A 19,042-nucleotide genomic window follows, 5' to 3' on the forward strand; every position below is an offset into this window, starting at 1 on the left:
AAAAAATCAAATCTCATAGATGCTAGCTGCACATACCAATAATAAAGTTTGTTTCTTTATTATTTTCATCCATTTATTCTGTTAATTATATATAAATGCATCAGCTTCATTCTCTTGCTTCTCTGTTATCATTCTGCTCTTTTAGAACCCTGTCATAATTGTATTTTCTTGCTTCAGGCAAGATCTTAATAGTGGGAATACAGAACTAGGAATGACAGCTCAAGTCCATCAACATCCTCTGATTTATTCTAACATGCCTCTTTTTTACATCTGTGTTCTTCGAGCTGCCACTACTGACTAATTTACCTTCATAAAAGCCATGTCAGGTTGCACTGCTAGAGATACAAATAGTTGTTCCAAACTGCAATGGATCAATGGTATGGTCAGAAACAATAGCTTCCCGTGTTATGCCTTATATGGGCTTGTATTCTTGTGGATCATTTGTGGATCTTCTGCTTTTATTGTAGTCATAAAGTAACATAGGCTGCTTTAGGATGGCTCTGCTGCTGGACAAAGTGAAATGGCCAAATAAGGCAGAAGAAGGGACAAGGAGTCATAACTGGTGAGAGACCTTGAAGAAAAGTTTTGTGTGCCATCACAACTTGTTTTTTATTCCTAAAGTAGCCTCTCACTTGATGCAAAGGAAGGTGTGGTTTATTATCAGTATCGGTAGTCCTCGACTTATGATCACAATTAAGCCCCAAATTTATGTTGCTAAGTGAGACATTTGTTAAGTGAGTTTTGCTCCATTTTACGACCTTTCTTGCCACAGTTGTTAAGTGAATCGTTGCAGTTGGTATGTGAATCTGTTTTACCCATTGACTTCACTTGTCAGAAGGTTGCAAAAGGTGATCTTACGATCCTGGCAACACTGCAACTTTCATAAATGAGTCAGTTGCCCACTGTCTAAATTTTGATGACTTGACCATGGGGATGCTGCAACAATTGTAAGTGTGAAGAATGATCATGTCCCTTTTTTCAGTGAGGTTGTAACTTTGAATAGTCACTAAATGAACTATTGTGATTTGAGGAGTACCTGTACTGAAATAAGCTGCAGCTTCTTGCTCTTTATGATGGATATTTATCTTAGAAGATATTCTAGTAGGCAACAAATCCATAGTTTACCATCACTTTTGAATCAAAATATCTTAAAAACTATCCCATTTTTAAAAGGGGGAGGGGGCTACTTGCATGAGGAACCTGGCTGTCTTCTCATATTCCACTTAGCCTCTTGAATCCCTTAAAATAAGCTTCTTTTTAGTAGCTCTTGTTCACCTCGCTGTGAATGCTAATAGTTCTCTGGAGCATTCTTGTTGCTGCTTCCAGTTTTGTTCCTTGGAGATTTACCAAACCGTAACATAATCATCATCCAGGAAATCGGTGATTTTTCATTGCCTAGACATGAGTCTCTGCACAAATATGTAATTTAGCATGCAGTCAAATGAATCAGAGCTACAGATTTGTGGGTTATGGATTAATATGTAATCCATAACCCACAAATGAACAATTGGAAAATAGTTTTAAGATAAGATAAAATACTTATTTACTTCATTAAGAAATGCAGGTTCTTTACTCTCTTGGGAGATCAATACGGAATTAATAGATAACAATTCTTGGATTCATACATTGCACTAAATTTAATGTGGCTTATTTTTCTGGCTTGCCCTGAATGCGAGAAAGGAGTCAATAAATTATTGTTTAAGTATGGAGTAGTAAAGAACATTTGGAAATCTTGGTTTGTTGCTGTTTCAATTTTGATTTGGCATGAATAGAGATGCATTATTTCGGTTAGTGATTTATTGGTTTATACTTGATTGGCTTGATCTAATCAGTCTACAGAAATCCAAAGGGTGAAAAGGAAGAGGAACAAACCTATTTTGACCAAGCAATCAATTATTATTTTGTTTATCCTCTAGCTTTCCTTTGACATGTTTAAAACCTATGGCTAAGACAACTCATGACCTATTAGATCCTTTGGCAAAACTGTAGAATTCCATAAATGGCATTTTCAGGGAAGACAGTTGAACATACAGGGATAATAGAAAGCACAATGCTAAATATGTCAGATGCTTTTGTACTTTTCTGTCCCTGCTTATTTTGCATTTTTGAAGGAAACCTATCCAGGTGTTTAATTTTCACTAACAAGGTTTTCTGAACACTTATGAGCGTATGTGCTATTGTCTAGACTTCAAAATTTAATGTAGCTTCCCATATTAATCCCATATTAATTTTGGGAAATCCTCAACATTCTTGAGTAGCTTTGAAAGAGAGATATGAGCATTTAAATTCCATTTTAGTTCCATTGGGACTCCGCCCTCTGTATTGGCTGATTGTACTAATATTTCACAAACGTATGTGTTTATGAACAGGTTTAACATGGCTGCCTAGAATTATATCATGTTTCATATTATATTCAAGTTTCTATTTCTGACTCCAGGATAGAAGTCTTATGGACAAGAAGTTAGAAAAGAAATATAGGAAAATAATATTGTTTTTGGGAACTGTGGCAAGATTATTGTATTCAGTAAATTGGAAAAACAATGATATACCTACAGTGGTAGACTTATTATTAATATTTAATATATTTATTAACATATTAATAAACATTAATTTTTAGTTCGTGACCCTCCAATTCAAGTAATCTCTTGTTTTGGAGAGTCATCCACTCTTTAATACACACGAAACATCAAGCATCAAAGTACAATTTCAAATCTGGTAAACCCAAATCTCCTCTTTCTTTAGCATCTTGCAATAATTTATACATAATTTTTGGGTTTTTTCCCTCACCATATGAACTTAGAAATATCAATTTGCCATTATTTATAAATACTTATATTTATAAGAATTTAAAAGAATCAGTAAAGTCTGAAATAAAAATAGCATCTTTGGTAAGACTGTCATCTTTTAATATATTTTTTTTCATTTTTAATTTTCAAAACAGACACAACATATCCTTCTTTACATGCTGTAGAAAGTGTATCAGTTGGTTACAAAAATACTTTCATGCATCTCTTCCACAGTCAACAAACATTATTCATTTTAACTCAAGTATTTTAACTCAGATATTTATACATGTTACCATTATCATATCTTCATTTTCATTTGACTATAATTGTTTAAACATCCTTCATCATAAAATATACCAAGATTTAATACATAACCACATACTGGCCTTTACTATTTCTAAAATCCTCCATTAACACTGAATCCTTATGTCCTATTCTAGCTAAACATCCATAATATTTAATAACAAAATTTTCTAATTCTCCTTTCCAAATCACTGTTTACAATTTACATCCAGTTTCCTTATGTAATACCCATATTTATATATACGTTGTTATCCTTACCCCTCCTTTATTTAACTATATCCTGTATCATAACATTTCCCCCCTAATAATCAAAACTTTAACTGTATCTAACTTAGTTCTTTTTTTTATTAATCTTTATATATAATCCAAAGGGATTTCTAATCTTCCTTTCATGGGTACCATTCAATACTCATATCCAATTATTACACATCATGACACTACACATTGTATACATTAGTAACATTTTCAGTTAATTATTTAACTATATCTATTGTCACTAAATTTCACTAAGTTTAACTAGTTTTAAATTATACTCTTCCATCTATCAACCTGTATCTTTCCAATAGCAAAACAGTCTCATATCTTCTGCCATTTGTGGTGTCAGTCCTCTAATCATCTCCTTAATCAACTTTGTATGGACTCCTCTTAGCAACTCCTTGCTTATAAAATCTCTCATGTAATCTCAATGCCCTTCTTCTGTTTCCTTAATCAGATTATCTTTGATTGTCAGTAATGTTATCAATGATATTGCTAATAAAATTTCTCTTTAAATCCATAAATTCTTTTGTTTTTTCTTCTTCTGTATCTTGCCATCTGGGGTAAATTTCCCCTCCATTTAGTTCCTCTTTCAGTATTCCACTCTTTCCATTTTCAAAGACAAACTAATCACCATAATTATCAACAAATTTAAATTCTTTATATTCATTTTCCACTTCGATTTTTTGGGTTTTAACCACCACGTTTTCCACTTGATAAACATCCTCAACTTCTTCATCATATTTTGCTATTAGATGCTCTAAGTCTTCCAGCTTCTTCTCTATCCTCTCATATATATTTGATAATTTCTGTATTTCTGAAAATATCTTTTGAAATCTCAAGGTTTCTGTTTGCTTTTGAAATTGTGCCATTCTTTCCAACTAACAAACACAGCTGCTCTAGCTTGGAAGGTTAAAAAAATTAAACATAGATTCACAATAATGTTTTGTTTTCACTTTTCTCTGGTTAAAGATATACTTCAAAGGAACATCTGTATGCTTTCCTTCTTATCACTCTCTATAACCAAGCAGTGAGACCTTGCAGTGCCAAGCCAAAATAATCAGTGAGGGGAAAAAAAGAGTGTTTCGTTTCCAAAAACAAACCTTCCAGCCTCCGAGTAGCAGTGTTATTGTTACAATTTTCCTTGTTTCTTTTTGTATCTTTTTTGTATTCAAGTTTTTAAAAAGTCTGATTTTTGAGTGAGTTAGGAGAATACCCACAGTAATGAAAGAGGAAAATTTTAGTCCATAGGTTACAGAAAATAATAAAAGAAAAAAAGTAGAAGATAACTTAATCCATTCGCTTTAAAAGGCTTGCATAAATTCCATCCATGAAGATCGTATTTAAAAAGTAAGATAGCCCACTGTCCAAAACCATTCCAAATTTAATTCTGTCGCTTATTTCTTCTGTCCTCCAATTTAAATTAATTTTAAGTTTTTTATAGGCAATCTCTTTTTAAAATGGTAAAAGTTCCTCACCAGCTGGAAAAACTTTCTCTTTCCGTATCCTTCCATTTTGGAGATGTCCCGACTTCATCAGCCTTGGCTGGATTTTTTGTCACGGGCTTGAAGAACTTCTCTTGCATCGATCAGGGACTTTGCAGTATCCCTGAGGTCAGCAAGACGTATTCTTCCTGTTCATCATCTCTGCAGGACGGTTTAGGTCCAATTGGACCACCCAGCAACAAAAGTATCGGCTGCAGTCTCGGAGCATCGAGACCGCACGTCCGTATTGTCGCGACGTTGGCTCCTCCCTCCGGTAAGACAGTCATCTTAATTACACAAATTCTATCCAGAAAAGATAATTGCAAGTTGCCCCATCTTAATAGGTTTATATATATATATATTCCATACAGGTACAAAGTTTGAAAGAATTTAGAATCTGTATTTGTCAATGTAGCCCCAACATATTTCACCTTTTTCTCCATCTTGAAGCCCGGTGTTTTTTGTTAAGTTTTCATAGTCCTAAAAAGTCTTATTCTTAACAAGCATTGTTGTTTTCGTCTTTATTTGTTTTGAAGCCTGATAAAGCTCCTAACTCATTTATTTTCTTCATCAAGTATTCTGTATCAGATATTGGATCCTGCAAAAATATGACTAGGTACTTGAAAGGATTGATGAATAAGTCAACATCTACTGGGAGTGGGACAGATAACTTGCAGTATACAGTACAATAAACATTTATATTTTTTATTCCAATGAATGTGGCTCAGAACCAATTGAGGGCATTCTTCTCTGATGAAAATAGCTGTTACCATGGAAGTAGCTTCCATTAGTTTACTCACAAATGCTTTGCCAAAAAAAGGGAGCCTTTTAATTCACACTTTCAATCTAGCTGTTTCAGTTTATTGAAAACAATGGGAGGACTAAACTACTCTAATGGAATACAAAATCCAGTAACACTTCATCATTGTCTGTACAGGCAAAGGGTAATAACAGGAGAAGTGTCGATAATTCCTTCATTTATCTTGCAAAAAATGTTTTCTATATACAGTACCACTTTAAACCCACTTCTGTGAGCAAATAGCTGATTAGCATGTCTTTCATGATTCTAGCTAAAACATTTTGGTAGCTGTGATACAGTCCTTTTCTTATGATGGCCTTCCTTCCTTCCTTCCGTCCGTCGGTCAGTCAGTCAGTCAGTCAGTCAGTCATTATTTTCCCTCCCAGTCACCATCTCTTTTTTTTAACCTAGTTTGCTTGCTTCTTTTCTAATCTGCGATTTTGGAGTATTAATTTTTCTGTTGTTTTTTTGCTTTTTATTGTTCTAAACTTACAAGAAAATTGCTTTTAAAAAAATCCATACTTTGGTCCAAATTGCCCTTAATTTGGCCTTCTGGAACAGTGAATCCCCTTGAAATATTTATTGCTACAGATTTCTGGTAGAGGTATAGTAATACTGGTGTTTTGGTGAACTGAACAATTATTGAGTTACATTTTCACCATTTTCAGTCTTTTTATGCTATACCATGATAATGAAAAAGCTTCATTTGGAAATAATGCAAGGTATGGTTTAATGTTAACAAAAAGTAACAGTGTGTGTGCTTTTTACTTTTCTGCCCTTGCAAAGGTCACTAGCAGAGACTAGAAGCTTTGCTTCCTATTGTAACTAACTGCATTTTACTGTTATGAATGAACAATGACCTAGTCTAGCCAGTGAAATTGTGGCTTGACTTTTTTGTCTTGTAATGCAGAGGTGGTCAAACAGTGGGCCATGCTTCCCACTCACCCCCACCCCAGGGATTGTGAGTAAATTGGGGAGGGGAGTGTTATAAATTTCTGAATTCATAGTTGGTGGGCAGAGAATTCAATCCACCTAGGAAGACAGCTTTAACAGCAGCTTTCAACCTAATCTATTAATTTCCAGACATGGAATTCAGATCTCCCCATCCTCAACCAGATGCTGGGGTGTTGTGGATGGGTATAACTCAGGCTTTTAGAATGCAGTGCAAAAAATACTACACAATTAGAGACAGCTGAATCCTTCCAGCAATTATAAATATCCCTATAATTTGTGGCTGTTACAGTTATTATTACTGCTATTTGTATTGCCATTGCTATTACCATTGGCATGATTGACACACATTTGCATGGCAATTTTGAGTAGTTCGGAGAACCGGTAAGTGCCACCTCTGACTGGGCCCGCCCCCATCTATTCTTTGCCTCCCGATGATCGGGAGGTAATGGGGATTTTGCAGTATTCTTCCCTGGAGTGGGGAAGGAATGGAGATTTTACAGTATCCTTCCTCTGCCATGCCCACCAAGCCACACCCACCAAGCCACACCACGCCCACAGAACCAGTAGTAAAAAAAATTGAATCCCACCACTACTGAGAACCCTGAGTTTAGTACAAGAGATCGTAACTAGTTGAAGAGGTTTTTCCTGACCTTGATTTAAATTAAAATTTATAGCCCCCCCTCCAAAAAAAAATTAATACTGTTAATATAATTGTGCCTTGTGTATATAATTTCTCTCTTTTGTCACATTATATAACCAAGAATTCAGCACCAACTTTATAGGGCATCTTGGGCCTGCAGTACAAACATTGGCGATAATATACAGATAGTCCTTGACTTATGACCACAATTGGGACCAGTATTTTGGTGGCTAAGTGAAGTGGTTGTTAAGTGAGGCATCACATGATACTGGTCCCAATTGTGGTCATAAGTCTGATTTTACAACCATTTTTGCTATGGTCATTAATTAAGGCAGCTATTAAGTGAATTTGGCTTCTTCTCTCATTGAGTTTGCTTGTCAGAAGCCAGTTAGACAGGTCTCAGGTCATGTTCACATGACAGCAACACATTACAACAGTTGTAAATGCAAGCCAGTTGCCAAGTGCTTGAATTGCAGTCATGGAACCATAGGAGTGGTGCAACAGTTGTAACTCTGAGGATAGGTCTTAAGTCACATTTTCCAAAGCTGTCATAACTTTGAATCATTGTTAAATGATCAGTTGCAACTCATTGATTATCTATTGTGTATAACTTTGGGGATTCAAATTATACACCGGAGCTTATCAAAGAAAACATTTATGTTTATAAAGCTGGTTTGATTCCCTAACCCATATTTAACCACTGGTTACCTACAAGTTTGAATTGAGACTTACAGTAAATATAAAATGCAACTAATTGAAAATGAAATTGCTTCCATCTTCAGTGGGAGAATTGATACTCTATGTGTGCCTAAAACTTTTGTGAATGATGCTAATCAATGACTTTATTTTAGAGTTACAGTCTGAAGCAGATCATTGTAAAATTACAGGATAGCTGTGATATAATGATCTGTTTTTAATTGTCCTTAGAACTCTTGCTGATGGGAATATCATTACCGAACTTAGACGTACATCATATTTACACAATACAATACGAACAGGAGCTTCCTGTTCTTTCTAATAGCAATTGCCAATTGATATCACTCACCTTATATTGTTTCCCCTTCTATTATATTTCATTTGCATTTCACCATTCTTAACCCTTTTATCTTACTCATCTGTCTGCTATATTGGCTGATTACCTCTAGTAAATTTAAACCACTTGGATACATATATATGCGTTAATACTCCATAACTACTATTTTTGGGCTTTGTTGTCTTCCTTCATTGATCCTTGTTTCTTTCCTCCATCCACCTATACCATTGATCCCATATCTGGTAGTATTCTGTTTCTTCTTTTCCCTGGATTTCTTTTGTTAATTTGTCCATTTCAGCACAGTCCATAACCTTTCTTATTATTTCATCTTCACTTGGAATTAATTTGTTTTTCCATTTCTGGGCAAAGGCAATCCTTGCCGCCATAATGATATGTAATATTAAATACTGAATTTCTTTTTTATATTTCGCAGTCATTATTCCTAATAAAAAACTTTAGGTTTCCATTCTATTTTAACACCTGTTATTACCTCTAGCCACTTTTTTATCCTTTTCCAAAAAAAATTAGCCTCCTCATAGGTCCACCATAAGTGGTAGTATGTTCCATGTATTGATTCACATTTCCAGCATTTGGGGGAGGTATTTGTTAAGATTTTAGCTAACCTTGTTGGTGCCACGTGCCATCTGTAAAACATTTTGTACTGGTTTTCCTTGTATGCAACTGACAGTGTCATTTTTAAGTTTGTTCCCCAAAATTTTTCCCATTTATCCATTCAATATTATAGCCAAAGTTCTGTGCCCATTTTATCATTTGTTCTTTCACGATTTCCTCTTCCATTTTATGCTTCAGGAGAAATTTATGTATTCACCCTATCATCTTTCTTTCTGAGCTGTGAATTATTTTATCCAATTCTTATGGTTCTGTTTCAATGTCATATATTTTAGTATCATTAGTGTGTTTAGTTTTGATTTGCAAGTAGGTTAGCCAGTCAACTTTCATGTTTTGTTCTGCCAATTCTTCAATTGTTTTTAAATTTCCCTGTCGGTCAATTATGTCTCTGTATCTTAGCATTTTATTCATATCTATAAAATTTGGATGGATGGTCCTTTTTGTCGGTGATAGCCAATTCGGGATTTTCACATAGTGGATTTTAAACTTTTAAGCATTTTTACTGTCCTTCTAAAATGAGTTAAATAATTTATTTTGATTATCTGCCCTGAACACAGTCCCCTTCTACTGTAGTCATTTGTATAACCCGTTGGGTGTATATTTGACAAAACAATAAAACTGTCATACCAAAATTTGTCCTACAATTTTGGAAGAACCTTCAGGTTTGATATCTATTTTTCAGAGTCCTTTAAAATCCCCTTAGAATTGGTTTGCAAGGCCTTTTTTGAATTGTATTGCTGCAAAAATGGCAGATCATACCAGCAATTCTCCCTTTCCCTCAGCTCCATTGAATCTCTGTCATTCTGCAGCTTCCCTAGATGTCCACTTTTCTGACAGAAAATGTCCTCATGAGGGAAGCGCCTTCATCCTATCTTCCCTTGGGATTTAATTGGGACAAGGGAAGCTAGCAAGGTTGTGGATAAGTGATCATACACTGAAAAATAAGTTGCTTATAAGCATTTCTTTGTCATTGTGTCAGGTCGGTGCAAGAATCCTAAGACGTACCCAGGAGAATCTCGTCAACATTTCTTCTCCTTAAAAAAAAAAAAAAAAAGATTTTCCCCCTCCACCAGATTGAATGATTATCATTGAAGATCAGAAAATACTTCCTCAATATTCCCTACAATTTCAGGTTCAAAAGTGTTTGAATATTTGTTGTAGAGAAATAGTCATAGTCTAATAGTCACCGGCTGCAGGCCTGACACATGGAATATTACTCTTCTTTATAGACTTCCAAGAAGTCTCTGTAGAAAACAATGGTAGTTAGATGGAACTTTCCACTGATCCAGCAGGGCTGTTATGTGAAGGAAAAGGATATCTTTTTCTTTTAATTTTTTAAAAATTAGGAATATTCGTATTTCTTTAAAAGGGAAGAGCAGATGAGCCAAATCAAAACATATTTTACTGATGGGCAGCGTATTTCATCAATATTTGGAATGGGATTATTAAAATCTTAGAATCAATATATTGTTCATCTAGTTTCGGAAGCTGAAAATCTATTTTCCGGAAGAGGTACTGAAGAGAAAGGTAGTGGAATCATTAGTGTCACTTGAGTTAAAAGTCTCATATTTTCTGTGAGTTTCCATTCAAGAATCTTCTGTCAGTTGTTATTCTTCAACTGTTTCATCTATCTGAGGAGAATCTGCCGCTGCCCACTCTTAATTCATGGATAGGTGCTCTGCTCATTTGGCAAGCCAGACTGATTGGATCCAAAAACCATATGCCACTTTGGCTGCCCCCCTCTCCTCCCAATTTTATCTTGCAACCAGTTTGTAGAATCATTTCAAGTTATTCAGGCAATATTGATGGTCTGTGGAATGTATTTTAAGAAACTCTACACTCGGAGGACCATTGACTGAGAAACGCTCAATAGTACAAGAGGAAGCTTGAGGTGATAACTGATGGCATGGGTGCCATGAGAAATGGGGCAGGAGAAATAGAAACAGGGCATTGCTCTCACAGAAGTAAATGAAATTGTTCATATCACTGATGCAAAAACCCATTTGTTTGCAGCTCCTTGAGATGTGTATGAAGAACTGCGGTCCAAGTTTCCAGACTCTGATAGTGAAACGAGATTTTTGCAAAGATAGGCTAGTAAAGCTGCTGAATCCAAAGTTTAACTTACCAGTGAATTTGCAGGAGAAAATTTTGACCTTTATCATGGTAAGCTTTTTTTCCTTATTTCCTTTTTGCTCCCTCAATGAAATAAATGTAATCAATGTTTCATGACAGCTGGGCGTATGGTGCCTGAAAAGGGAGTGTGTGAAAATCAGTTTCCTTTTCTTCTCTTTGAAGCTCTGTATGGCACACAGAAACTGAAGAGAAGGATAGAGAATCTGTTGGCCTGGTTTTCAAATGATTCCTTTATAGTTGCATAATCTTCCCTATCTGCTCATACTGAAAAACCGTAAGGCAATCGTGTATTTTTTTCTGCTCTTAAGATAAAAGTTATTTTCCCAGTCAGCAAATGAAAGAAGTGTTTCTGATGGGAAAGTGAGTTTTTCTTCACTTTTGGTTGTCACGGGATCATAAGATAAAGGTAAAGGTTTCCCTTGCACATCTGTGCTAGCCATTCCCGACTCTAGGGGGCGGTGCGCATCTCCATTCCAAAGCCGAAGAACCAGCGCTATCCGAAGACATCTTGGTGGTCATGTGGCTGGCATTACTAAACAATGAAGGTGCACAAAACGCTGTTACCTTCCCACCAATTGGTTCCTATTTTTCTACTTGCATTTTTATATGCTTTCAAACTGCTAGGTTGGCAGAAACTGGGACAAGTAACGGGAGCTCACTCCGTTATGCGGCACTAAGGATTCGAACTGCCGAACTGCTGACCTTTCTGATCGACAAGCTCTGCATCTTGGCCACTGAGCCACTGTGTCTCTGGGATCATACTGAATCATATATTCACTTCTACATCTGAGTGGGCCAAAACAAAAATAAGAAAACTTCACATCCCATTTTAGACTTCAGTTTCCAGAAGCCAATAGTAATGGGTTATGGAAGTTGTGATCCAAAACATCCAAAAGCATCAGTTTGCTTACTTAAGGTATAAAATTTACACTTTCACAAAACCATTTAAGTAGGTAGAGGAGTCATTCTAACTGTTTACCAATTCTCAGAAATACAGTACTTATATCAAACATCCATTAAGAATCAGAGATTAGAATATCATTTTATTCTAGATGGCTAGTAAAGCTAGGAAGATCCGTGAAAGAAAGAAATAAAGTCAGCCTTACCTTCACAGAACTTTCCAGCTTTAACAGATTAACAGAGTTTGGAGGGACCTTGCAGGTCATCTAGTCCAACCCCCTGCCCAAGCAGGGGACCCTACATCTTCCCCTACCTAGGATCAAACTCACAACCTCCTAATTGTGAGGCAAGAGCTCTACCTCTTTACTAGCCATCAAAAATAAAATGATATTCTAATCTCTGATCCTTAATAAATGGTTGACACCACTATTTCTGAGAGTTGCTAAAACAGTTATAATGACTCCTCTATCTACTGAAATGGTTTTATGACAGTGCTTCCAGGAGATAAAAATCAAAATTTAGTCCTTTTGTACAACTAGTATTTCCCCTCCTCCTCCTCGTGATGTTGAAAGCTAACCTATCACAAAGGGGAGTAAACATTCACAAGCTTGCTGAATATGAGAAACAGCAGCCTTGAGAAGAACAAAAGAAGGATCAAAGGCTCCATCTAATCTATTGTCCTGCCTGTGGATATGGAATGGCATTTTGCTTCCCAACAGAGGCATTGTATGAAGACTATAATTCTTTCAGCATTACAAGTCAATTTAATGGGATGACCTCTAGTGTAATGTAAGAATCAGGAAGACATCTGCAGAATGTCTAGTTTTATAACCCCCTCTCTTTGGCAATCCCTTTTTAAAGTTAAATCTTGTCTTTTGTGTGTTGTTTTCCAAAGCAGGGGTCAGCAGTTTATGGCCTGTGGGCTGGATGGGCCTGCCATATGAAATAATCCAGCCTGTAGCCCCCCCCCCCCCCCCCCCCAAAAAAAAAAGTATCTTTACCTGGCTCACAAAAGAGAAGGAGAGAATTACAGGCTCTTTTTTTGAGCCCTTATCACCTTCCTGGGTGACCATTTTGATGACAGCTTCACCAGTCATCTCTGCATAGGCAACACAGCAAGTCTCCTGTCAAGTTCCAATGATGTGGTAAAGAAAATGGCAATGACGTGGACTTTAGCTCTATGTGGGAAAAGGACAATCCCTGTTCTGAAATATCCATTTTGAGAAATTTGAGAGATCTTCATTAAATAGTTTGGTCTTTTTTTTTTCTCAACCTTTGGTTTGGTTTTAATACATAGACATCTCTTAATGTTCCTAAAATAGTTCCATTGCAATACCAAGGAATCCCTTTGTTCCATCTTGATCTGTCCATGTACTGATTCGGCAAGATAGGATAGGAAAATTTGATGCATCAGGTTCTTCTCTGATACAGCCTCATTCCTCTGAAAGTCTTTTGAAGAAATAGCTGTTACCCAGCTTTTGACCCAAAATGGCAGTTATCAGGTTTTGAAAGGGGGGTTAATTGGATTCAGAAACTGTAATCTTTTTCACAAACAGACCTGGGCCAAGGGTTTTCAGAACGCTGTGGATGTGAGTGATGTAAAGGAGGCTTATCTAGAGCTTCTCAAGAAAGGAGTTGAATTTCCATCCTCAGAGATCAACAGGAGAACCACTAAGGTAAGTGCTTCATTGGGAGCTGTTGATTTGAAACAGGCTCTGCAAGTTGCAAAAATTGGCATGTGCAGAGAAGGTGTGTTAATTAACTCAATAATGTTTATTTGGCACAGTGATTTCCTTTGCTTGTGAAACCAGTAATCTGTTTCTGTCTTGGAGCTTTAAAAAAGATCTAACAGTAGGAGGAATAGTTTTAAAACTATTTCTTAAACAGGAAATGTAGAGGTTAAATCTGCCCACGGAATCCTAGTAACCCAGGTTTCTTCTTCAGGATAAAGGAAATTAAGTATCCGGATTAGCCTGAAGGCTTTGAAAATTCCACAAAGATGTAAACAACACTTGCACAGAAAACACAAGTTATCTTTTGAAATCAGAAAACGAGTTTAAATAACTTTATTTTTATGATTTCTAATGTATGCCTTAAAATCCAGGGGATTTTACTTCCCAGAATTCATAATGATGGGTATATAAATAGGTCTTGGTTAGTTAATGACTCCCACAACATAGTTGCTTTATTCAAATTTTCAGTATTCAAAGTCATATTTCCATGGAAAATATGGTAATTAGTTCCAGTTTGATCAAAGTAGGCAAATAAAAACTTTTAAGCATAATGTTTATATGTATATTAATGATATATTACAGTAACTGTAAAGCATTGTATCACAATCTTGGCAACGTTAAGATGTCTGGAATTCTTGGAGTTGAAGTCCAGACATCTTAAAGTTGCTAAGGTTGGGAAACACTGCAATAAAGAATAAAAGAATATGCTTTTAATTTAAATTTATGGTTCAGAAAGTCACAGAGTAGTTATAGATAGCCAAACAAAAAAATCTACTGTAGATCTAGACATTCCAATATCTTATCCTGTTTTAGTGTGGCTATGATCACATTCATGCTGTTCATTTACATCAGACAGTTGCTCTAATATATAATATGAACATTTTTTTGATTTTGTACTTTTTTTCTGATGGAGTCTTTCTTTTATCCATTTTGCCCATCCAAAACTGCAGCTGTGTATGTGCAAGTCTTAATTCTGCGTTTGCTAGCTTTGCATTAACTAAATTTTGGATCACTTTAAATGTGACCTGGCATCAATTTACGATTTGCACTAAATCAAATATTTCATTATTTTAACTCACCCTGATTGCAACCTTCCTGTATGCTCACTTTAAGCTATCTTAGTGAATAGTATTCACTTTATATAACTGGACTGTTGCTAGGTTTTTTTCATTATAGGTACTACATATTTTTCAACCTAACCCTGAAATTTATTGATTATAAACATTATATGAGTCTATTACGTAGTTACTGTCAGGACTTAGAAGGACAAAATAAGGGATCAGTATTTGAGATCAGTTGATTTCTGATGGTTGTTTAAAGACATCATGAGATTGCATTTTAAATATGACTTATCTATAACTGTCACTTAACAAATGGTCATAAATTGAGGTCCATCTGTATGTTAAATCTCATAACTGATGAAAAAAATTAAACTAAGACTCATGCCATTGAATTTAGGAATAAAGCAACAATTATACTTTAATTGACAGCTTAAAGGCATTATAAGTATATTTGCATGTGCACGCCAATATAAATATGTGGGATAAAAGTGTGGGCTCTTTGAAGTACCTCCTACGTTTAAATGTTGAAAATCTCCTATTTATATTCACAGCCTTTGTCCACAAGGATATCTTATAATTCCTCCCAGAAGTGCCTTTCAAAACCTCTCTCCCCAGCTGCAGTAATAACACTGATTCCTGAGCAGGTATGGTTTGTTCCTTCAAATATTTACAAATTAAGCCTCATCATCCTAAAACTCTCAGATTTGAACAAGAGTGTAGGTTTGTTGTTTATCACTTACTATCTTATTAATACATTTTAATTGATTGGTGGGACAGGCTACTTCAGCCTAGGTGGAGAAGTGAGGTTGAATTTTCAATTTAAGAAGAGAAGGAACATTCTTCTCCTTATAAGCCAATAAGAAAATGTTCAGATGTAAATGTTGGTGTTTTTTTTTTTAAAAGAGCACAGACCACAACGGGCCTTCCATTTATTTTGAATTGAATCCTATGCTTTTGGACAGGTTGGAAAACTCTACAGTGAACTGGACATGGTAAAAATGAATGTCAGAGTCATGTCAGCAATATTGAAAGAAAATGTTCCTGGAGCAGAAAACCCAGATGATATGGCACTTCTACAGGTAGTATAATACTTTTTTTTTGTTATTGCTGTTTCTGTTTTGTGCTGGAAGTGTAAATACTTTCTGCACTACGGTTAAGCACAATCATTATACAGCAGAGGTCCCTAACCCCTGGGCTGCAGCCCACTAACAGGCTGAAGTCTGTTCAAAACCGGGCTGCAGGAGAAGTGGGCAAGCACATGCGTGAACCTCTAGTTGCATGAGTAGCAGGCAAATGCATGTGTGTGCGTGAAGCTCCACTCATGAGCATGGGTGTGAAGCTCTGCTCGCACAAGTGGAGGACACTTGCACTCACGCATGAAGCTCCATTCACACAAATAGAGCTTTGGATGCGAGCGCCCTCTGCTCACACAAATAGAGCTTCATGTGCTCACACACTACTCTCAAGTACCCTCCACTCACACGAGTGTAGCTTTGCATGTGAACACAAATGCCTGCTACTCATGCAAATGGAGTTTTGGGCGTGATACAAGCACCCCCCGCATTTGCGTGAGCAGAGGGTGTGTGTTCCTGCCACTCACATGCCCCCCCCCCCCCCCAAGCTGGGCCGGGACACCAAGCTAGAAAGGTTGTGGAGCACTGTTATAAGGAAGTTTAGTAGGTGGCAAAAATATGGGCAGCCTATAACAAAGGTAATAAATGCTCCAAGTGAGATTCCTGAGCTGATTCTGGCAATTCCTCAGTTGCTTCTTGAATTGTATGATCAAGAATCATTCTGGGCATAGTGAGATATCTTTTCATCTAACTCTTTTATTATTAATAAAAGCACACGTCGGCTTCAAAGATTTCAAAAAATGTGGAGTGTGAACGCAAGTGACAAGGAGGGAGCAAAATCTGTTCTTTCAATATCATAGCGATTATTTAGATTCTGTCCACATTTCTGGGACCAGAAATTCTGTTGCTAAGCAATGCAGCTGTTAAGTGAATTGTGCCATACCTTATGACCTTTTTTGGCACTATTATTATTTGGCACTATAACGTTGTTGTTAAGTGAATCTGGCTTCCACCATTGATTTTGCTTGTTGGAAGTTCCCTTTGAAGGTTGTAGATGGTGATTACATGATCCAGGGATACTGCAACTATCATAAATACATATCAGTTACCAAATGCCTGGATTTTGATCACATGGTTTAGTGTAGCAAGTAAGGCTAGAAACCGGGAGACTGTGAATTCTAGTCCTGCCTTAGCCATGAAAGCTGACTGAATAGCTTTGGGCTCAATCCCTCTGTCTCAGCACAACTCACCTCACAGCATTGTTGTTATGGGAGAAATAGGAGGAGGAAACTGTGTTGGATATGCTTGCCAGCTTGAATTGTTTACAAAGTAATGAAAGGTGGGACAAGGACATGGTGGCTCAGTGGCTAAGATGCTGAACTTGTTGATTAGAAAGGTTGGCACTTTGGCAGTTCGAATCCCTAGCGCCGCATAACGGAGTGAGCTCCCGTTACAGCTTCTACCAACCTAGCATTTCAAAAGCATGTAAAAAATGCAAATAGGAAAAATAGGAACCACCTTTGGTGGAAAGGTAACAACGTTTCCTGCCCCTTTGGCATTTAGTCATGCCAGCCACATGACCACGGAGACGTCTTCGGACAATGCTGGCTCTTCGGCTTTGAAATGAAGATGAGCACCGCCCCTTAGAGTCTGGAACGACTAGCACATATATGAAAGGGGAACCTTTGCCTTTACTAATAAAGGTGGGATATAAACATAATAAATGACTGCAGGGACATTGCAACAGTCATAAGTTACTTTTTCAATGCCGCTTTAACTGAACAAATTAAACAAATGGCCATCAGCCGAGGACTTTGTGTAAGCATTTGTAACTGGCATATGCCAGTTTTTCTATAGCAACCAGATTCCCTCAGTTGTCATCTTTCAAAGGCTCCATGGCAATCCCAGCTGATGGGACAGTACTGCTTGAAACAAAGTATCTGGGACAGTGATTGTCTAGCATATCCACCTCCACCCTCCCTTTACATGTTCTTTTTAATCATATTCTCTTCTCCTTTTGTATATCCTCCTCTTTGTTTGCAAAACAGCCTTTTTTGAAGAGCAACCTATTTATTATTCTCCAAAGTCTGGCAGAAAATTGGGTCGAAAACTACAAGTTGCCTATCCTTGATTTGTAGCATGGAAAATGTTTTCCCTTTCCTTTGGTCCCTTTTGATAGTTTTTAATAAGGTGAATTTGTATGGCATTATGTTATAACTTCAAATGATGAGATAAGGTCTTTGGTAAATAAAGGCTGAGATTACCTCATACTATAAAATGGTAAGTCTGTAATCAGATAACATCACCATTCAAAACTGCTGTGGAAATATCATCTCATGAGTTAAGACTAGGGAGCAATATGGTATTTCTTGTTTGTTTTTAATATGTCATGAGTTTCTGCAACAGAATCTAATTAATCTTTAAATGCCATAAGATTCTGTAGCATGATTGTCCCTCTTTAGCAATTATGTGGTAGTCCTCCAGTGATTTCTGGATCACTATATTTATGATCATTAAAGTAATCATAAATGTGATCCCTATATTTCTGTTTGTTTCCTTTGTACTACAGTTGACTTTATCTAGCTAAGATCTATGCAGCCCAATTCCGTACATGCTTATTTGAGGATGCCTATATATCTCTGTGTACAGCGGGATTTATTTCCTGTATCTCAGTGAGAAACAAGATGTTATCCCTATTCAGAAATGTCCAGAATGGCAGAATACCAAAAAATAAAATAAAAAGTGAAAAAGTTAAAGTGAACATTAAAATAACATTGAATCCTTCAGAAATAGAGGAGTGGCATTTATTCTCTTGACAAAGCTTCAAGGTGAATTCTTCAAAGTATGTAACAACATTCAGTCTTCTGCTTATTTTCCTCATCCATTTAAAAAAGAAACACATTTTTAATGAATTTCTTTCCACAACTGGAAAAATTAAAATAATGTTGTAACAATAATTTCGAATCCAGTGGATCTTCAGCTTCGTTTTTCTTACAGTGAGGCCTCTGGCTTTCCAAAGTTAGTTTTTACTAACTAGAATTCTTTTTCTTCACAAGGAAATATGAACAATCCTACAGGCACTGAGGGAACCTCTTAGGGACTATAAGATTGCATGCTGAAATCCCTTACGTTTGTTTCCTGATGTCTGATGCTTCCTGCTGTGGTGTTTCTACGTTTTCTACTTCGTTCTCCCACATCTTTTCTGAAGAAAAGCAGTACATGCTTGAGTGAATGGAAGCTGTGTTTTGTCAAATAAAC

At 36.4% G+C, this 19,042-nt stretch overlaps 1 protein-coding gene across 2 annotated transcripts in view; it reads left to right on the forward strand.

The window, feature by feature from the left end:
* The window catches only part of TOM1L1 (target of myb1 like 1 membrane trafficking protein), a 58,286-nt gene that overhangs the window by 24,139 nt on the left and 15,105 nt on the right, over positions 1–19,042 (forward strand). For both annotated transcript variants that reach the window (XM_032209108.1, XM_032209109.1), the window contains 4 exons: positions 10,898–11,047; positions 13,474–13,593; positions 15,263–15,355; positions 15,674–15,790. In XM_032209108.1, the coding sequence (XP_032064999.1) occupies positions 10,898–11,047; positions 13,474–13,593; positions 15,263–15,355; positions 15,674–15,790 (480 nt within the window). The remainder of the gene's footprint in view (positions 1–10,897; positions 11,048–13,473; positions 13,594–15,262; positions 15,356–15,673; positions 15,791–19,042) is intronic.

The sequence above is a fragment of the Thamnophis elegans genome, chromosome 2 (genome assembly GCF_009769535.1).
Source record: "Thamnophis elegans isolate rThaEle1 chromosome 2, rThaEle1.pri, whole genome shotgun sequence".
NCBI lineage: Eukaryota > Metazoa > Chordata > Lepidosauria > Squamata > Colubridae > Thamnophis > Thamnophis elegans.